The sequence below is a fragment of the Eretmochelys imbricata genome, chromosome 7, assembly GCF_965152235.1.
Source record: "Eretmochelys imbricata isolate rEreImb1 chromosome 7, rEreImb1.hap1, whole genome shotgun sequence".
In the NCBI taxonomy this organism is placed as follows: Eukaryota; Metazoa; Chordata; order Testudines; family Cheloniidae; genus Eretmochelys; species Eretmochelys imbricata.
This window is the reverse complement of record NC_135578.1, coordinates 97,210,498-97,233,244: the sequence shown is the minus strand read 5'-3', so window position 1 is coordinate 97,233,244 and position 22,747 is coordinate 97,210,498. Positions and strand designations below refer to the sequence as shown.

Genomic DNA, 22,747 nt, shown 5'->3' with positions numbered 1-22,747 from the left:
TCCCCGAACTTTTTACCTGGCGCTCCCCCTTATCCCTGTCCACACCTCCCCTCCCTGTGAAGCTGCGGCTGGGAGCAGGGCCGTGTCTCCGGAGTGGGGGGACGCAGGCGAGGTAAGGGGGCAAAGGGTTGTGGTGAAGCCTCGGCTGCCAGCTGGGACCCTGGGCATGGGGCCAGTGGCCGGAGCCTTGGGTTCCGGGTGTGGGGCCAGCAGCCGGAGCCGAGGCCAGGAGCGGAGCTGGGTGGAACTCCCTCTCCACCCCCTGTGGGTCCCAGCCACACCCCCCGCAACATTCCTCCATGCAGCCCACAGTTTGGGGACCTCTTACTTAGTAACTGACCTAGAATAGCATATTTGCTGCTCAAAAGATCAATTCTACCTATAAGTTTTTAGGTGCAGGAACGAAGTGATAGATAATTGAAATCTGAGGCACTAATCTAAAGCAGTTGGTATTCGGTTACTGAAATTTAAGTATTACTGTCTTTGGCTCCTGGGTTCCCCACCTGTGTGAAAGCATATGTGATTAACAAATGAACACCCAAAATCTGTAGTTCTGCTTTAAGTGTGGAGTTTGCACATTTTCTCCCTTGGGGTTGGCAGGCTGGGTAGGCAGGGGTGGGTATTACAGAAGGACAGAAAGTGGGCAGAGAATTTGGGGGCCATTACAGCCCCCAAAATTTAAACTTCAGGCGGCTGAACAGTCAAGTTTTGTGAGTAGAGAACATGCTTCTCTAATTCACCATTTGTTTCTGGACTTTTTGTTAGGTAGAATAATGCACAAAATAATTAATGGAGAAGGCAGTAGACTGGAGAAGAAATTGTGTTTAAGTGAATGGTGGGGCTCTGAAATTTTGTTCTTAGACATGCCAAATAAATGTTCTGGCCCAGATCTTAGAAATATAGGACTGGAAGGGACCTCGATAGGTCATCTAGTCCAGTCCCCTGAATTCCTGGCAGGACTAAGTATTATCTAGACCATCTTTGAAAGGTGTTTGTCTAACTTGTTCTTCTGTCATACCTGCATCGAAATCTATACGTGGAGGTTTGGTGGAAAGAGGGCCAGCGGTGTCCACATTGCAGTGTCCTCTCTACCCCATACCGTGCAGAGGGGCCTTCATGATCCAGAGATGCAGATTGGGCAACTTGAGGGACGTAGTGGGTTGGGTGGGAGTGGGGCTGAGGAGGACACACAGTTCCCCTTCTTTCTAGCCATATAGATTCCCTGAAAAAGAAATTACAGTCTGAGGCGGTAGTCTCTCTTCCATCATGCCAGAGGCCAGAGCTGATGTAAAAGTTTATAGCCACTGCATGGATGGCCCTCTGGCCTCGGACAGATCTCTGTGAACTGGGAAGCTATCAAATTTAGCAGCAAGTCCCATAGTCTTTTCCACAGGAGCCAGATCCTACCTTCTCTGATGTAACAATAGAGGGAGGAGCTCTGTGAGGGTATCTTTGCAGAGATTTCCCTTTTATTCCCTTCTCCCAAGTTATGCCCCTGGGCAGGATGGTCTAGACTGTATTAGAACCCTGTAGTTTTGTATATTTTAACTTTACTAAAGTATTTTTACTCAAAACAGGTTAAAATATTAAATTAAAAATATTGGTTTAACTTTTGGGAGTTAGACAGTTATAAAATAATTGATTTCATTGCCTGCTTTTGCAGGAACTGCAGTATCATCTTACAAATGTGATAGAAATGTTTTTTGCTCAGTGTCATTGTTGGTACTGTGTATTGTGCTAAACACAATGTTACTTGCACGGTATAGCTGACAAAAATGACTCAATTAATAGTGTGGCCTTAACCGTTCAGTTCACAAATCCTAATTGTTTTGCACTCTGCTGGACAAGGAGGTCAGACCTCTGGTTACCAATTTAGAGTAATGCAATTTTGTCAAGATTACAGATCACCATTAAGTTGCTAAACCACTGGTTATTTCTGATAGCTAATCTATATTCACCAGGAAATTCCAATAATATATAGTGAAAGAATGGCTGCTGAAAATAAAAAGGATGTGTTTTAAAGTCTCAGTGCTTCTAGATAACTCGTGAATGCTACTGAGTTCCTTTATTCCAGATTAGTGTATGTGATACTTAGGGATGGAGAATTAGAACATAAGAACGGCCATACTGGATCAGACCAAAGGTCCATCTAGCCCAGTATCCTGTTTTCCAACAGTGGCCAATGCCAGGTGCCCCAGAGGGAATGAACAGAACAGGTAATCATCAAGTGATCCATCCCCTGTTGCCTATTCTCAGCTTCTGGCAGAGGCTAGGGATGCTATCCCTGTCCATGCTGGCTAATAGCCATTGGTGGACCTCGCCTCCATAAATTTATCTAGTTCTTTTTTGAACCCTGTTATAGCTATTAACATAACCTGAGCCTAGACTAGTTAGAGATTTCCCCCCAGTAGTTCTGCCAGCAGTCAATTGACAGTGGCATGCCCCCTCACGGGAATTCCATGAGGCATTGTATCTCAGGTGCAGGAAGAATGTGGCCAATGTACCTACCTTCCAACAGAGTATAGTATCCCACATCTTGGAGCGCTTGGGTAGGAGGCGCAGAAAAGAATGAGCGGAACCATAGTAAGGTTATTTGCTGTGCCTCTGCCAACTCCTGCAGTTGTCAAAAACACCTTATGATGAAAGTGGTGTAAGACTGAGCCAGGTTAGGAGGCATATATGTCCTCTGACTATTTCCCCGAGGGAGATAGTCAACTGTTGTGATTAGCCATGTCATGGTCAGGTCTGAAGCCCGAAGGAGCTTTTGTGTGTCACACGTTGCTGAAGTTGGTCTGCCACCATCTTCACAAAAGTCTTTTATAGGATAGTAAGTTCTGAATCTGGATGAATTCACCATTATTAGTCTTTCTCAGCAAAAATACTTTGTGTTTAGTATGTTTTCCAAAGCCTTTTGTCTTTCAGTATTGGCTAATAACCAATTGCATTTCTAGCATTGGATTTTTTTTTTAAAGCTAATAGAGTATAAAAAACCTCAGACCAACAATAAAGCACATATTTTGTTAATTTTCTTTTTGCAGTTCAGTACTGTGAGCACTTGTTCACTCTTGAATTTTTTTATTTAAACTCCTTTGCTCCTATATTTTTCTTCAGCTTGGTTGAAAAATAGAAACGCCTATGGATATAGAGATAAAATCTTCCCATTTCTCCCAGTTTTGCCAAATCCATGCATTCAAAAATCAAAACTCAAGCCCCAAATTGCAATGAGATCAGCTTAATCATGATGTTTTCAAAATAAATTATTGGACTTTAAAAAAATATTATGTGTCTTCTGGTTTTTGAGCCTTCTGAGAGAAAAGTGTGATTGTTTCAGGTTCAAAGTCCAATCTTAAATGTGTCTGCAAAAATGCAGATTTCCATGTCTGCTCTGTACACATTGCTTAATTTTTAAATGAATGCTGACAATGTGCAAAGCTAACTGGTGCTCACTGAGGGTAGATTAGTATGTGCTGTGTGGGCAATTATATTGGTCAGTTAGAAGCTACTCATGTTCTATAGTGATTGGAGCCATATAAGCACCTAACTAGACAGACATATATTGAAAATACCTGCTGTGCTGCAGCTAGGTGGATGAGATGATGCATATGCTTGTATGTCTGGGGACAAGGGCTACAAAATTGTATTTTCTGGAAAGTAAATATTAACTTAAGTCTTTTTGAAATTTAAAGTCAGTACAGTAGAACCTCAGAGTTATGAACACCTCAGGAATGGAGGCTGTTCGTAACTCTGAAATGTTTGTAACTCTGAACAAAACGTAATGGTGGTTCTTTTAAAAGTTTACAGCTGAACAGTCATTTAACACAGCTTTGAAACTTTACAATGCGGAAGAAGAACGATGCTTTTAACCATCTTAATTTAAATGAAATAGGCACAGAAACAGATTCCTTACCTTGCAAAATCTTTTTTTAACTTTCCCTTTTTTTAAGCAGTTTACATTTAACCCAATACTGTACAGTATTCATTTTTTTTTTGTCTTTGCTCTCTCATTGCATATTTCCTGTTCCAATGAGGTGTGTGGTTGATTGGTCAGTTCGTAACTCTGAGGTTCTACTGTATCTTGTATTCTGAAGCTAGTAAAGTTATACATTTACAAAGATCATTTCCAATATTTTGATAATTCTGCCAGTTGTTTGGCTTTGTATCTAACAGGCATTAGCTGAAAGAAATCCTATTAATTAAACATTACATATTTAGTCTTACTTCATATATGCCATATTTTAATAGTTGTGGATATAGCTTTGCTAATATTTGTAACTTATGTTCATTTATTTCAGATTGTACATACACACAAGCCACACTTTATGGCTTTACACTGTCAAGAGTTTGGTGGAAAAAACTATGAAGCTTCCATGTCTCATGTGGACAAGTTCGTTAAGTAAGTAACTGGAAAGGTGCATTTCTATCCTAGTATATGATTTCTGCTTGGAAGTGTAACAAATATTAAATGGATAACATCTTATCCTGTAAGATACTGAGTGTCCTTAACTCCCATTAACTTAATTTCATAGAATTGGGCAATAGTCTTGTGAAGGTATGCTAATTTGTTGTAATACCGCTACGAGTCTGTAGGGAAGTCTGGCACAAATTTAAGGCTTCATTTTCAGTTCAGGTTTCAGAGTAGCAGCCGTGTTAGTCTATATCCTCAAAAAGAAAAGGAGTACTTGTGGCACCTTAGAGACTAACAAATTTATTTGAGCATGAGCTTTCGAGAGCTACAGCTCACTTCATCGGATGCATTCAGTGGAAAATACAGTGGGGAGATTTATATACACCGAGAACATGAAACAATGTGTGTTACCGTACACACTGTTAATTCAATTAATTTAATTTGCAAACTGGATACAATTAATTTAAGCTTGAATAAAGACTGGGAGTGGATGGGTTATTACACAAAGAAAACTATTTCCCCATGTTTATTCCCCCCCCCCTTCCTCAGACGTTCTTATCAACTGCTGGAAATGGCCCACTTGATTATCACTACAAAAGGTCCACACACACCCCCCTCCCCCCCCCCCCACTCTCCTGCTGGTAATAGCTCACCTTAAGTGATCACTCTCGTTACAGTGTGTATGGTAACACCCATTGTCTCATGTTCTCTGTGTATATAAATCTCCCCACTGTATTTTCCACTGAATGCATCCGATGAAGTGAGCTGTAGCTCACAAAAGCTTATGCTCAAATAAATTTGTTAGTCTCTAAGGTGCCACAAGTCCTCCTTTTTTTTTTTTTTCCAGTTCAGAGTCTTTGCACTCATTACTGAATATTTAGATGTGGCATATGTTTTTTTCAGAAGCATAATACTACTGTTTTTTGAGGTATGTGCTGATGACCTCTGTGTATCTGATATTAAAATCTAGACCTTGGATTATTTGTTTTCATGCAGCAATTTCCAGTTTGCTAATATACTTTCGCTTCTCAGTTAACAAAAATGATATTTAATTCTGTTGAAGGTAATTGGCGTTTACCATGAGGCATGGTCTGCACTTAAAAGTTAGGTCGACATAGCTAAATGGATCAAGGTGTGAAAAATCCACACTCCTGATCAATGTAGCTCTGCTGACCTGACTCCCATCACATAGGCAGCTATGTCAATGGAAAAATGTTTGTCGATGTGACTGCCACTATTTGGGTAGATGATATAGCTACACTGATGGGAAAACTTCTATCGGTGTAGGCTGCGTCTACGCTATGGGGTTATGCCAACATAGCTACGACAATGTAGTATGTAGTATAAACATACACTTAGGTAAATAGATACTGTTACCTCAGTATTAACAGAATTACCTACATGTACTATAAGGGGAATACTTAAGGACTATTTCAGATGGTAAGATAGGTGTAACAGAGTGGTCTGCCCTTTTAAGGACCAGAGGCTTGGGGCAAGCCAGCTCTGTTCATTAATCAGATGCAGCTGAGGGGGAAACAGGTGTTCCCTATGAAAAGCAGGGCTGTCATCAAGATGGGGGAAGCAAGAGCAGCAGGGAAGTCCCTGGAAGAGGCTGCCAGAGTCTGCTGGGGCACAGGAGGCCGTGGGAACCTGCCGGGGCCTCAAGAGAGAAAGCCCTGGAGGCAGTGCTTGGCTGAAAGAGCAAGGAAGAATGTTTCCAGTACCCAGGAAATAGGGACAAAGAACTTGCAGAAGGGGTGTCCAGGAAAGAGTGTTCATTGTTTTATTATGGACATAGTGAGACCATTGTTGAAGGTGATCATGGAAAAGGAGCCTTGGTAGTGGCAGAAGATCCTCTATGACTTCAAGTCTGATGGACATTGTCGGGTTTGGACTCTGAGGATGTTTTCTTTGGACTTGGAAGCCTTGTGTGTGTTTTAATACATGAACATGGAAAAAGGTGTTATTGAAATAGGGAGTTTGAAGTCCTTATCAAGAACGTGAGGACGAATATTGCAATGCTGAGTCTTGCCACCAGGGAGTACTACAAGACAGGATGTCATGTGACAGTAAGGTTATTCAGTTATCTTCAGCCATTGGCAAGCTCTAATAATTAAACAATTCTATCTTTTGAGAAACTGTTTTCAAAATGCTAACTGCTAATGTATTTTCTTATGCTGCTACTTCGTAGTTGAAATCCAAACTCCTTGTGATAAAAGGTTGAGTCACAGCTGGTAGCATGGAAACCTGTTATGAAGGAAATAGACGGTGAGATAGAGGAAGTGTAAAAGGAAGAAAAATTTAAGCACAAATAATTTATTTTAAAAAAACCCAATATAAGTACTGCAGGTTGAAAAGTTAAGATATTCAATTTGCTGAGCAATTGAGATGTCATTTTGTTCTTTCATATTGTCTTCAACAATCTAATATGTTAGGAAAAATATTAATCATAACAAGTATTAGCTCCAAAATACATACCTAGACTGAGGTAGAATCTCAAGCCAATAAACCACGCTAACTCTTAACCTTCAGCAGTTGCTATTGTTACATTTCCTTTAGAATTTTCCCTATTAATTAGATAATATACTATGAGAAGACAGTATGAATATATTGGGATTTTAAAATACAGGCCTGGAAATCAAGTAACTGAGTCTACTCTCCCAACTCAAAAATAAATATAAAGGATTTTTGGTCAGGGCTCTTTCTGGGCTAAATGATTGTAGGAATGTAACAGTATTGATGCCAGTGTCACCTGAGGGGATTAAAGACAACATACACTAGTACTAAGGTTAACTTTTGTTATTTTTATCCTCTCTGACATTTAATTTTGTATGTAATGATATAGTGCACCAGTAGATGAGTTGAACTGACAAAAGAATTTCAGAAGCCTGACACTTCGGATGCACTGAGTCAAGGAGGAGTACTACAGTACTACTGTCCTTTGGCTAAGCTTTTAATTCTCTAAATGTATAGAATTCAGATACTTGAGATCTTGCATATTTGAGTAATTTAACTGGGTTGCTTTGTCTGCAATTTTGATTTTTCTGTTTTGATAGTTAACGCAGTTTTGAATGGTGAATTTTCAGTGTGATGAAACTGTTATTTTTATTAAAGGGAAGAGGTGCAACATCTAATTTAATGTTGAAACATTTTTCATTTAAATAAAGACAATAAATGCCACTGTTCATGAAATGTAGCCATAGTGAGTTCTTTTCAGAAAGTAAATTATGTCCTGAAACCTCCTTCTTCTCAAATATTTGATTTGCTATTAAACCTTAATTGACATTACTGATGTAAATATTCAAGTTATATCAACATCAGATTTTCAGTTACTCCTCCAACGCCTTCAGTACTTTGAAATAATGTGAGGGTCCTATTCCATGGAAAGTAGTCAAACAGTGCCCTCTGCTGATTTTATTCATCAGTAGTTGACTTAGTGGACCTTTTTATTTTAAGTAAAAAAAAAAAGATAGCCATTAAGTAGTCCTTTCATTTATAAAACTGAATTAATTTGCTGCATAATTCTGTGTAACTGTTCTGTTGTTCTTACTTTTTTATAGTGGGGCCAATTTTATGCTTCAGTGGATTTGAAATAAAAATTATAATTTGGAATGAGCAACTTTTATATTGTAAATCATCAAAATGCAAAATTATTACTATGGATTTCCAGGGCTGAACATTTTCCTTCCCCCATCCCCTGCAAAAAATAGTTTAATCTTAGGTCAGAGTAGATCCCGTGCATTGTTATGGGTTGAAGAATATAGATCCCATTCTAGGCTATAGGACAGGATTAAAAAAACACAAAAGAGGGAGGGAGAGACCTTCTGTCCCAATCTTAATCTCAGTCATGCTTCAATAGCATGTATCCTCGTGATTGTCAAGGAGGGCAAGGGGCTATCCATCCTATCACTGTTTGTATGTATGACTCCCTCATTCTGACTACTGTCTGAGGTAAGCAGGAGGGTGGGGTAAGGTTGATAGTTGGATCACATGGCTCTTGCTTGCTGACACAATGCTTTTGGGCTCAGGCCCTTTGAAATTTGTGCTAGGCTGACTGTCATTTAGTCAGTCGAAAGAATGTTCCCTGACATAGCTTCCAAAAGTCTTCTCCTGCAAACAAGGTAGATGGGCAAAGTCATATGTGCCATTGCTAATAAATAAGGTTTAAGATTTTGTCACAGTTATTTTTCAGTAAAAGTCACGGACAGGTAATGTGCAATAAACAAGAATTCACAGATGCCTGATCCCCACTGCTGGGGGCTGACAGCCCGAGCCCTGCCGCCCGGTAGATGGGGCTGATAGTCCAAGCCCTGAAGTCCCAGAGGTCATGAAAAATAATGGAATTCTGACCTCCATGGCAGACTCGTAGCCTTCCTAATAAATAGGGAGAGTAGCTTCTTCAGCTGTGGAGCTCCCATGGGACAGCAATTGCAAAGACTCATTAGCTGGATCCAAGTTCCTCCAACTGCTAAAAAAAGGCAGCTTCTTCAAACTTTCATTTTTTTTGTTATTCTCATGAACTCCTGCCTTAAAAACCTCGTGCAGGAGCACCTTAACAGCACCTCTTTCAGGGCTGCCAGGTTTTGTTCAACTTGTGCTTGACATTTTTTGACAGAGAGCAATAAGAACTGAGCAGGTGTTGGGGGAAATAAAACCTATTCCCTCTGTACCTTAGACACAAAGGAGTTTGGCCAGGTAGGGACAGAAGGGAATGTTGAGTGGGAACTGAACTCTGTTGAAAACCCGCCCAATAGTGCAGCTATCTGTCCGCCAAGTGAGCCAATATCAAAACTGTTTGGAACATCTTCACTTCTCTTTGGGTTTCCCAAACCTGGAGAGTAGCCTGCCACCGACGTTAGAGCAGCCAGCCTTTGAAGCCAAACATTCTACAGTCAGGTGAGCTGGCCAGCAAGGTTTACAGACTGTCTTCCAGAAATTGGGAACCTGGAGCTCAGATTTTAAAGCCTGCTAGGCTGGCTCACCCAATTTTTAAGAAATTTTAATATGTTGAAAGTTTGTGGTTTTTCTAAGACCTTCATCTAATATAGATGGCGCTTGGCAATACCATAGCTCTTCAGGTTTCAGAGTGATAGCCGTGTTAGTCTGTATCAGCAAAAAGAACGAGGAGTACTTGTGGCACCTTAGAGACTAACAAACTTATTAGGGCATTATTATTATTATTTATTATTCAGTAGCCTATGTGGAATATATTGATTGATCTCAGTCCAGTCCTTAGTAGACAGGTGGCTATATTACAAAACCATCGGTTGTCAGAAACTGGCTCCCTTGTTAACACTCTCAGCGGAAAATCCAAGGACTGAATGGACATGCAGACTGAAATACCCTCTTTTATTGGTGCTCCCTTCAGGTTAGAGTTAAGCAGTATTGGCAAAGCAGTCTGAGGAAGATTGAACTGCAGCTGTTTGCACTGTAACTGTTCTGTGGGTATATGGAGAACTTCAGTCTCCAGGGCTGTCAGTGTGACACATTTCATCAACACTTAGGTTCACTTAAAATGTCTTTTAAAAATGAGAAATAATATGAACTAGGCCACACTTTCTTTGGTGGGTGTTAGGGACATGTTGAATATAGTGGATGAAGGTGAAGAGATACAACAGATTTGCATATGCCTTCATACTGACAGTCTTTCATTTATGTCTTTCAGAGAATTGTTATCAAGTGATGCAATGAAAGACTATAACAGAGCCCGAGTTTACCTGGATGAGAACTACAAGTCACAGGAACATTTTACGGTAAATTTCCTTCTTCCATGAGATTAGTTTAATACTCAATTCATTTATGTTTGATCTTGAAATTGTTTTACCCTAACTGATGTAAGGATTGGCATTAGCATCCTCTGTGATGGTGGGGATTACATCTTTTCTAAATGTACTGAATGTGGGTAGGGATGTTCAAATTGATTTGTTTAGAAGAAATGTATCTGTTAAAATGTTAGTAGAATGTCAGAGTTCATGAAAGGCGAGTTTCTGCGTTTTTTTGTGCTGGTCATTGGTAGATCATTATACCTCCATTCAAGGAAATGTCACCAGGCTACATTTTGGGATGGTGCCACACTTGCAGTTTTATTAACTGAAAAGAGATTGGCAAACATTGGAAACTTTGTTATGGATCTTGAGTCTGATTCATATAACTGTGAAGGGAAAAATCAGTGTACAAACAAACTTACCCACGTATCAGTGTAACATTTAGGTAAATGTGAAAATGAAACACGGGCATAGGAAAATTCACACCTTTTTATCTATAGCGGAAGAGACCATTTGGTGACAGCCTGAATTTATACAATAAACAAACTACAGCTACCATTTTATTGCATGCCTTTCCAGTACAGCAGTACACCCAATAGACTATTCAGCCCCACTGTACCTTCTTCCCTGACTCTGACCGGACCCCTCCCTCCATGCAAGTAGCGTATTTTCATCCATCATAGCCATTCCTATATTGACTTATCTTTTTTCTACATTGTTTCTCCAGGGTCCAGTCAAGGCAATCCTCCTCTTTCTTCTCACGGTCACTAGCATTAATCCAAAATGTGTTGTTAAAGCAAATTTTGTACTGACAGTTTTGCTTTCCTTTGCTGCTGTTGCTGGCATGTTGTGCTCTCCTTTATGCTTCTCTGTCAGCAGTTGATCAGTCCACTGTCCCTTGTACTCCTCAAAGCAATCTGATAGCATATTCAATGAGCTTATGTAGTCAAGTGACTTAATTGCTGACACACAGAACTATCCAGCTGTATAGCTTGTTCTTCTCCAATTCTTCATATTGTCAGTCAATCAGAGGGTCCATAATATGACATTGTGATATGACCTGCAGTATTGTAGAGGTTGCTTAACATTGTTGGTACATCTGCACTGGTTACTCTGGCTTCTCCACTTAACTATTCTGCTGCAGAAGGTAGCTGGCCCATTTGGCCATAGCAATAACTGAGGCATCTTCACATCTTCTCCCATTCTTCTGTGAGTCCTAATTGCAGTGTCCTAGCATAATCCAAATGTCTCTCAACAAGTTAGCACTATACAATCTCAATAAAGCACATGTTAAATGTATTCAGATCTGGCTAAATGACAGATCTCAAAAACTAGTTTATCAAGTGGGAATTTCTAGAAGAGATTCTTAAAGGTCTGTTCTGGCCTGGCACTATTTTATACTTTTATCAACGATTAGGAAGTAAATATATAATCGCTGCTGATAAAAATTTGTGGATCACACAAAAACTGGTTTAATGGCAAATAATGATGAGGACAAGGCAGTCATACAGAGCAATCTGGATCTCTTGGTAAGCTGGTCTCATTCAAACAAATTGTGCAAATGCAAATTTACACATCTAGGAACAAAGAGTGCAGGCCATACCTATATAATGGGGGGAGGAGGAATGTAGCCTTGCAAGCAGTGACTCTAGAGGATTTAGGTGTTATAGAACATGAGCAATGCTGTGGCGAATAGGGCTACTGTGATCCTTGGATATATATAAATGGGAGAATAGTAGGACTACAGCAGTTCTGGTGTCCACATTTTAAAAAGGATATTGAAAAATCTGAGAGGGTGCAGAGAAGAGCCACAAAAATGAGTTGAGCGCTGGAAACAATGTGTTACAGTGAGAGAAGTAAGGAGCTCAGCCTGTTTGGTTTATCAAAAAGATCAAGAGATTACTTGATTACTTCCTTCAGTGAGGGCAATTAACCATTAGAACAACGACCAAGGGCAGTTGTGAATTTTCCCTCTCTTGAAGTCTTGAGATCGAGTGGATGCTTTTCTGGACGATATTGTTTATTCAAACACAAGTTATTGGGCTTAATAATGGAGTAGCTGAATTAAATTCTGTGGCCTGTGTAACGCAGGATGTCAGACTAGATGATCATAATGGTCTCTTCTGGCCTTAAATCTGATTCCTTGAATAAACTTTAACTTATAGCGGTGGCTTAAGGTCCCTTAGGAGCTTAATCCACATGTGGAACTGGTCACAGTGGAGTGTTGCTTTGCCATGCTCCCTTTCCACCTTTTCTCCTCTCCCTGCTCTCATACACCTTCTCAATCCCCTTTGTGCCAGAGCTAAGGTATGACACAAGAGGTAGCATAGTGGGTGGAGTCACCTCTGCCAGCTTTACTGCAACAAACATTCCCCTTAGACTGGAATTTCCCAGTGCAAATATCCAACAGCTTTAAATTCAGTTTGCATCACTTAAGTGTAAATGGCAGAAAGTGACTTGGTGGATAGGAGAAACCAGTCTAAAATGCATAGTGAAAAACTGTGAAGTTCAACCCTATGTAAATATGGTGTGGATTTTATATGGATGTGACCTATGCTTGTGGTGTTAGTTTTAGACAAAGGATTAGGGAAGAACTTGTGTGATTCCTTTCCATTGTATGTAGTCTTAAGAGACTGAACCAAATAACAAAAACAAAAAACAAAGCTACCACCTGCCCCTACTACACAACAACCTAAAAACCCAGAAAAGCGTGCACGAGAGAGAGGGGTTCATCTTCATCGTAGGCTTTTTTTTATCTTGTCACTTGTTATAGATCACGTACTGGCACTTTGAAATTATATACAAGATTCCTTGATACAAAGACTACTATCACAAATTAAAGATACATTTTTAAACATCATGATTTGAACTGATAAGAGACTTGAGTCCTGAGCTTTTAGTCTTTGAGCTCATGCACTTTCTGCACTAGATAGATTTTCAAAAGGGATTTTAACTACTAAGTTGTGTCCATTTAGGGTAAAGTTTTATTCTTATCTTCAGTGTGGCTTGGTACTTTCAGGATGTTATTCATCTCCCCAATTCCTCATTAGTTTTGTTTCTGGTTGCAAAGGTCTTTAACTTGTGTCGTTTTTTTCCATTCCTTCTAAGGCATGGAGTTGGCAACAAATGTAATCCCTAATAATTGTGTGTGTGTGTATAATATGCTTGTATTATATATCTATATATAGATATATCTGTAACTTTTTATTTTTTAAAAAAAGTAGAAGTTCATCATATATGTTGTGAAAATTCTATTTTCTTTAGAACTACAAAAGCCCAAGTATTCACAATGTTGCTAACTTATACCTCTGTTATTCTAATATCCCTTTTCCTTCAGTATTGGCAGTTGTAGCCTCTGTGGGACTTTCCTTGGCTTGGTTTTTGCAGAGCTAATCCTGATTTTGCTGCCCACAATTGCACAGCTTGGCTGCCTCGGAGCGCTGATTCAAGGCTTTGACAAAACACCTTTGGGTAACATGGATCCTCAAAATACACCTCCCTCTTTGAAATTATAAGGAATGTTGCTTATTGGATATATTTCATTAACACTATTTAGAGAGTATAGTGCACTGACAGTGATATTCAAGGAGCTTTTGTGGACTTCTTGATAGATAGGATTCTGCAATAATTCACTGTATGGTAAACAATCAAAATAGTCCATCTCAAACCCAGACAATCTAAGATTAGTGATTGTGCCATCCGCAGTTGTGTATGGTGAGGTTTTTGGTTTAAAGACACTTCCCTGCAGTAGCTGTCAGTACCCAGCTTGTGAATTCAGATAAAACCTTAATACATTTAAAAATAATTCTCTACAGCTGCACTGTTTAGCCTGAAGGAATTTGATGAACACCTCTACTGCTTCTGCAGCGGACAACTGGACTCTTACCTCCTGTTGGCTTTTGCAGCAAGCATCCCTCAGAATAAGAAAAAGGTCAAAGGTGAGAGATCTCATTTGGCAATGGTCACTTGTCTAGATGCAGGGAATTGCTGTGCAGCTTTTCAAACCCTGCTATGATTGAGCCTGCAGCTAAAATTTCCTCATACGACTCTACAAAAACAAAAAAATCAGACCTATCAGATTTCAAAATGAACAGTTATATAACATTTTTAAATGATGTGAAGATTAATTGCTTGGCACAAGGTAGGACAGCAGCCACTACATTAGGGCTCATGCATGTCAGCTTTGGGAATATGACAGTGTTAGAGTTAAGAGCTCCCAGCAGTTATGAATGAAGCTTGTGGGTGACAACCATTGAAGAGTAAAGGTTGTTTCCAAGAAGTTTCACTAGCTGAACAGTCTGCATCAGTATTAGTTCAGTTGTGACTGGAAACAAGGATGGCCAAACTGGTTTGAACAAGAACTGACTCACATCTTAGCCTACAAGCCTAACTCAGGATTTTTCTGGCAGTTCAAAATACCAGTAATTTTTTAAAAATTCTGCTCTTAGTAAATCATCATTACACAATCATACAACTGTAGACAATTTTACATATCCTTTGGCTGATACTAAACAATACAATCTAGATATCAGTCCCAGTCTCTGCCAGGAGAGTTTGTATAAGGCCTTCATAGGGAGGGTGATATATGGACGCTGAGAAAAGGTAAGAGGCAAGGCCATAGAAATACCTATAAATAAATAAGGTGAGTCTTGAAATTTTTATTGAATTTCCTGTTCTTAGTGTTTAAATTCTCTGCTATAACTTTAACTGCAATCAGTGTAGTTTTTTTGTAAAGTCAATAAATTATCAGTCTTCACTCTCACGGATGTTTTGCAGATGGAAAAAAAAAGTAAAACTTTTAAAGGGGTCTCTTTATTGGTATTAGATGAGGGACAAGCAACACTGAAATGGGCCATGAGGAACAGGTTTTCCCTCAACAATTATCTTCTTAGTAATAATGGGATGGTTCCATTTTTATGTTGTTTGACTAAATGCCAACTAGTAACCATCACTATTCAATCAGTTCTGACTTGAAATGCCTCAGATCATGGCAACCTGAGTGACTTCAGTGACTGCTTTATGTATTATGTTAGGGTGGAATTTGGCCCATAATGTCCTTGAGACTGTGCAAGACTATACAGTAATGGAGACACTTCACATGTTTAGTGTACACCAGGCTAATTACTGGTCCATTGAAGTGTAGCATGTGTGGATGTTTGCATACGTTCTTGGCATGCAAGAGAACTGGTAGTTGATGAAACAAGGCCCTGTGATTTCTTTTCAGTTTTAACCAGGCAACTCCTTAATTTCTGTGACCATTGCTTTCTTTGCTCGGCATAAGCAAGGCTACTAGACATGAGTAAATTAGGAAATTATAGTTATAGGGCACACCCATGCCTCTCCCACCCTCTCCCCACTCCCACATAGAATTTGAAAATTTGTACCATGGTAGCTACAAAATGCACAACCATATTCCTAGTATATACAGGAAAGTCCAGTACAAACCATCAGTCTAGCAACACTCTCCTTGTCAAAGGTCAGAGAACTGTGAGCAAAGAGTTTGCAGGCACAAATTCAGAATGCAAGGCTCCTGCGTGGCTGCACTGAAGGCTAGTTTAGCTCACTGACCTATATTTATTAAGTTTCCTCTGATTTGAGGCTTTTTTATTTCTTAATATATACGTTAGAAAAGGTTTTTTACTAAAAACCGACAGACAGACAAAACTCCCCAGAAACCCTAAGTACAGAAACCATTTGAACATGAGGATTTAATATTGTGGGAGGAATTTGTGAAGGTGGTTTTTTTTCCCACTGGGTTGACCCCTACAAAGTCCTGACAGTCTACCCCCTTGAGTATAGAACATGAAGGACCTCACAGGGCCTTGAATTTGTGAGAGTGTATTTTGAGGGGTTGTATATGTCTGTGAGGGTTGTAGCTGTATTCTGGAAGAGGCTTCACATTGGGATGGAAATTTACTGTTGAGTACAGACTTATTTTTTTAAAAGGCATAATTTTAATAGATAATACAGCATTCTCGAGCACTTAACTGCAGTAAATCAAACACTTTGTAAAATACACTGTTGGTGTATATATTTGTATATTGAAGATTCATCCTGTCCCTGTTAAGAGTTGATTGAGTTTTAATTGGTCCATTAAAGTGCTGGTCTTACCTTTAAAAACAAACAAAAAAACCCTAACCTACAGTTTTCACAGTGGAGAGATATAAATGATGGTGGCGTCCCACAGTGGTCTGTACTGGTACCAGTGCTGTTCAACATATTCATAAATGATCTGGAAAATGGAGTAAACAGTGAGGTGGCAAAGCTTTCATGTGATACAAAATTATTCAAGTTAGTTAAGTCCAAAGCTGACTGAAGAGTTACAAAGGGATCTTACAAAACTAAGTGACTGCGACAAATTGGCAGATGAAATTCAGTGCTGATAAATTCAGAGTAATGCACATTGGAGAACTTAATCCCAACTATACATACAAAATGGTATGGTCTAAATTAGCTGTTACCACTCAAGAAAGAGATCGTAGAGTCATTGTGGATGGTTCTCTGAAAACATCTGCTCAGTGTGCAATGGCAGTAAAAAGTGAACAGAATATTAGGAAACATTAGGAAAGGGATAAGTAATTATAGAGACTTATATAATGCCACTAAACCAATCTATGGGCCACCCACATCTTGAATATTGTGTGCAGTGCTGGTAGTCCTACCTTAAAAAAAAAGATATATTACTCCTGGGGGCATTCTGTGCCAAAAAAAAAAAAAATTCTGCACACCATATTCTAAAATTCTGCAAATTTTATTTGTCAAGATAACACTACATAATCATGCCAGTTTCAGTTATTTTGGTAGTTATTTCAAAATACCTATCAGCAAGTATGTCTGTAACAATAGAGAGAGAGAGAGACAAAAATTCCCTCAAAAGTAAGGAGTTGAAGAAACCCCTATGACAATCCAGTTCCTGTTTCTCTGCTCCCCTCCCTCCCCGCAAAGAGCCCAGCCATGCACCCCCACCCCCAGCCAATGCACCCAAACACCCTCCCACTAGAGCCCAGCTGTGGGGCTCCCTGGCCCAGATACCCTCACTTCCTCCCTCCCCCAGATCCCAGCTGGGGCCCCCCAAGCCCAGACACCTACCCCCTTCACCTCCCAGAGCCCAGGGACCCAGAGGGAGAAACAGCTTGATGCTCTGTCCCAGGCTTGTGTGGAGTTTCCTGCACGCCACCCTCTCCTTCCCTCAGGGGATGCTGGGAACTACAGTTGCCAGGAACCCTCTAGCTCCTTCTCTCTCCCCCCAGTAGTGTCTTCTATGTGCAAGCTGAGCTGTAATTACCTAAAAGTCGCAATTCTTCAACAAAAAAACTTCAAAAACAGACTCCAACAAGAAACTGCAGAATTGGAATTAATTTGCAAACTGGACACCATTAAATTAGACTTGAATAAAGACTGGAAGTGGATGAGTCATCACACAAACTAAAAACTGTTTCCCCATGCTAATTTTTCCCCTACTGTTACTCTCACGTTCTTGTCATCTGTTTGAAATGGGCCATCCTGATTATCACTACAAAAGTTTTTTTTTCCTGCTACTGATAATAGCCCACCTTAATTGATTAGTCTCGTTAGAGTTGGTATGGCAACACCCATTTTCTCATGTTGTGTGTGTGTGTGTGTGTGTGTATATATATATATATATATACACATACAGATATACTCTTCCTACCGTATATATATATTCTTCCTACTGTATTTTCCACTGCATGCATCCAGTGAAGTAGGTTTTAGCCCACTAAAGCTTATGCTCAAATAAATTTGTTAGTCTCTATGGTGCCTCAAGTACTCCTTTTCTTTTTGCTGATACAGACTAACACGGCTATAACTTTGAAACCTGCTCCACCATAGACTTCCTGTGTGACCTTGGGCATTTATTTTTTCTGTGTCTCGCTTCCCCACCTGTAAAATGGAGATAATAGTATTTCCTTACCCCATACAGTACATAATAAATTAAATACGGGGGGAGGGATAGCTCAGTGGTTTGAGCATTGGCCTGCTAAACCCAGAGTTGTAAGTACAATTCTTGAGGGGGCCATGTAGGGATCTGGGGCAAAAATTGGGGATTGGTCCTGCTTTGAGCAAGGGGTTGGACTAGATGACCTCCTGAGGTCCCTTCCAACCCTAATATTCTATGGAATTTCAAAATTACATTAGATGTAAAATTTCAAAACTTGAAATGGGCTATAAAGCATTAGGTATCCTTGGAGGGGAAGAAATGAGAGAGCGAGAGGGCTGTTCCACCCTAATGGTGGTCCATGTAAGTACACTGAGCTAATGTTAACGTTTAACAAGAGGATTACAATAGCAAGTAAGTGTCCTAAAAATAAAGAAGGGTAACATTTATTTAATAAAGTGCATTATTTTATCTTAAAATTATGTCCTCATTACTAAGAGAATTGTAAAGTTAATTTTTGTTAGATTAATGATATTTGAGTAATATTTTCAGTTGAGTCTGTTTCAAATAATTGGCCATTAATTGAAAAAGGAAATTGAATTGAATTTATCTTGTACATAAATCCTGTCAAAGTTATTAATGGGTCTCAGAAAATATCGGCCTGTTCCCAGAAATGAATGGAGCACACTGATTCTTCTGAGCTGATTAGCTGTGGCAGTTTGGAGTTTTGTTAAATAAAAAAGATGATTTAGGAAGAGAGACATAATTGAATTTAATACAGAGGGAATTCAAATGCCTGATTAGTTCTGAGAGACCATTTCTTCTATTAAGCAGTTTCATCAGTAATTTTTATTTTTACAAAAAATGCAGATTTTCACCAGGAGGTGGAGCTAAAGTATTAGCTTGTATTGTAAATAGGTATCTCAATACTGAGAAAATCTGTGATTTAACTTGTTCGTTTAGTAAGCATGTAATAAATACAATGTTGCTGCTGTGAGCATTTTTCAAAAACATATATTTAAACAGTAAAAGAGAAAGTGAATTCTACTCATAGGTATGAGTGACATGAATACAAAAGCTCCTTGGTTACAGGAAGAGGCCCAAAAGATGTTATGTTGCACTGCTGCGTAAGCAGGGCAGTTTGGGTTACAAGTACTGGGATTGCCCTAGAAGCCAGAAATTTGAGAAAGTGGCAGCACTGAGTCCAACAGAAACTGAGTGGGTCACCAAAGACCTATGGGATCAGGGTTTTTCAGTGTGGGAGGAGACTTGAGGTTGTATCACAGGGCAGGGTAGAGCACAAAGAACTTTCTAAAGGGCAATTTGTAGCCTCAAGAGACTGGTTTTAGAGAAGAATATTTAGAATCTGACTTGGATTTCCAAGTATTCAGAGGCTCACCTATCATTTCAGACCAGATTTAAGTGTTGTTTGCACCTTAATATATGGATGTGAAAGGTGGAAATCCACCAATGGTATGGGCAGATGTTTAAATGCCTTTGAAAGAAAATGCCTCAGAAAAATACTCCATATTAAATGGAATGAATTCATTTATAACAAATGTCAAGATTTGTCAGAGAGTTCAACAACTTCTTATCTCCAAAGTTTTCCAGAAAAGAAGATGGAAATATCTGGGACGTGTGTTAAGAATGAAGCCAGATCACCATTGGGCAGCTGAAATAACACACAAAAGGGGCTGACCAAAAGAGTCCCTTGATCAAACACTAGTTAGAGAGTGAAAACTTATGGGACTTAACAACATAGAAAACGTGCAAAGAGCGGCTCAGGTAGACAAGGATGGCAGACCATTGTGCCCTAGGTGATGTCTGATGGCAGAGGAAGGATTCATTTTTCATTGTTCTACTGTGGTAGTTGGGAAAATTTTCTGTAGATCAATCTGGGGAAAGTCAGAGAGATTTTAAAACAGTACACTCTAGAGGGGACCCAAATAATGTTATAAAAATTACATTGGTGATATTTTTCATGTCTGAAAGAGGCAGGTAGTAATGGGAGAAAGCAAAGCTCTGTAAACAATGGAGAGCATGTGATCTTGTTTAAAATTTTTGCAGCCAAAATAATGGTATCAAAGAGTAAGAAATTTTACTTGTAACTTTTAGGGGACTGGATAATTCTAAGGCTGTGTTAAGGACCGGTCAGTTTCTGAGCATGGGATCCAGCTCACTATGGGGTTTCATTGCAGGAAGAAGAATGTCTGGTTCTAGGAGACAGAACCATGTTAAGACTCTTGTCAAAAGTGAGCCAAAAATTGCCCCATCTTCCCACTAATGGGAACCCTCTTTTTTTCTTTCTGCTCTTTCACTGTGAACCACTTACATCCGTTTCCTGTTTCAGCCATGGGCCGTGTCCCACCACTGCACCACGTACAGCTGTTCTTCCAGGCAAGACTTGGGGCTGGTGTCTGCCCACATGTCCAGGCTTGCCAGGAGCAGTGAGATGCTCTGGCACAGACCAGAGCAGCTCTGTGCAGCAAGATGGGCTGGTGGAGAAGACATGGCTCCTTTCTGTGTGAGGATGAGGATTGGAATCCTCCCCCAGTCAGTGGACTGGGACAATACAAGAAATTTTGTTTGAGACAAAAGAGATTCTTGATTGTAGAGGGTTGTGGGGTCACTGTAAAGGAATAAGTGTGACTTTTGCATGTGGAAGGAGACATATGGGAAAGAGATGAAAACCAAGTTAGTTTTGCTTTTCTCCCTCCACCTTAGAACACAAAGGATGAGTACACTCATCCTTAAAATTCTATCAATTAGGAGAACATTGTTTGGTAGTGGTAATGTTTGGTTGGTGGGTAATATTTGCTGACTCAGCTGAGATTTACAACCTATGGCTGCTCATATTTCACCGACCGCAGTGACCAAGCATTCCTATTTCTGGTTGCTTAGGATGGGCAACTTTTCCTGTCTGATGTGAGCTTCCCAATTATATTTTTTTAACCTCCAAATTATATTACTGGAATGCATTCTATATAGGCTGATTGGAAGGCCAGTCAGATGCTTCAGCCAGAGCCAAACTCAGCTGCTAACTTACTTAGAAATGCTAGATCTTCTTGTTTGATTCCCATCTGTTAGCTCAACGACACTGATGGGGCCAAATGAAGTCACTTGCATTCCTTATTGGATTTATATGGTCTAATATTTGCCAAGTGTTTGACCACATCTTCTTGGCAATGCCCTTCACAAGTGGTTGCTGCCAGTAGCTGCCCTTACTAGGTTAGTATGCCAGCTGAGGCAGGGTCCCAGGGTATGACACTGTGGAGCACACGCAGCTACTTGGAGCCACCAGTGAGAAGTGAGTGAGTTGCCAGGACTAGCTGCAAGCCAACTGCCTTCATAGGTGCAGCTGTCTACTACACAGAGGTAATTGAACTCACTTCATGCATCCCAAAGAGCTAGTTAAGTGAAGCATATTTCAACTATTCTTCATAGACTGCACTAGCATCCACCTCACTTCCAGTTTCAGGCTGCTGGCTAAGATCTGCATTTATAGGTCTATCATAGATGCCACGTATATGGAAAGTTTTTCTTTTTCTGTTAGTCTCCTGAAATAAAAATTATTGTATGTAAAAGTAATACTCTGAAAATCCTTGAGCACCTTTACTAAAATATTCTGGAAAGTTACGAATATATGCTCGTCACCAGACTTTGTGCATCATTTCTAAACAAATGTCTCCACTCCCACACAGTTGACTCACTTTATCATTGTTTTATTTTTTTTCCAAAAGTGCATTAGTACAAACTTATAGTAGTTTAGTTCAGCTTTAGCAAACCTTTGAATTAATGTGTCAAAATGTTTGTAGTCTTAACATACTGCAAAGACATTTTGAAACTCTAATTTTAACAAGTTTTATATATTTCTACTTTTTTCTAGTTGTTTGTTTACTTAGAAATGTGAAACTCAAATATGATTCTTTAACAGTATTGTTTTCTACTTGATTTTGAGAAAGCTACTTACCATGTCTTCACCTCTGATTTACCCTTTATTAAAAAATAGAGATAATGAGGCTTACCCACATTTGCAAAGCAATTTGTGATTTTAGGATTAAAAGCTCATTATCAATGCTAGGAAACATTATTTTTTTCCATTTTAAACATTTTGAAAGTGTTACTTGCATTAGTTGATACTGAATTAAATGTAAATATATAAACTAATTACCATTGAGTCATCTATTAAAATAAACTCTTAAATGACAGATGAATGGTAGGTAGAAATAGCTCAGATAATTTTATCTTGTAAAGACAAGACTGCACTATTTTCTCTAAGAATGCATGTGCTACTATTATACTTATGCTAAAGCTTTCTTTAACATGTAAGAAGGTTTACCATTGGGTAAACGTGAAGGTGCTGTCATACTAGACATGGAGATGGATACCTGCTTGGGGACTGCACTGAATTAATGGTAAATCTAGATGTTGATTGATATCTTTCTCTAGCTCAGGCCGTACCAAACAAGCCATTTCAGAGGACAGGCGTGGTACAGCTAAACCAAACTTGTCATTTAACAAAGGACTTGTTCTTAAGCATATGATTGGAAACATTTAAAAAATACTTTCAACTTCCTTTCTCTCTGTTCACCATTTCTGGCATTCAAGAATGTTAAAAGAAAGAACCTGAACATGAAGGGAAGATGCCCTGTTAATTTATGGTTTTGTATTGTTTGATTC

General features: G+C 39.4%; 1 protein-coding gene across 5 annotated transcripts in view; it reads left to right on the top strand.

Moving 5' to 3' along the window:
* Positions 1–22,747, top strand: part of INPP5A (inositol polyphosphate-5-phosphatase A) — a 429,418-nt gene that overhangs the window by 146,180 nt on the left and 260,491 nt on the right. For all 5 annotated transcript variants that reach the window (XM_077822695.1, XM_077822696.1, XM_077822699.1 and 2 more), the window contains 2 exons: positions 4,293–4,393; positions 10,071–10,158. In XM_077822695.1, coding sequence (XP_077678821.1) covers positions 4,293–4,393; positions 10,071–10,158 — 189 coding nt within the window. The remainder of the gene's footprint in view (positions 1–4,292; positions 4,394–10,070; positions 10,159–22,747) is intronic.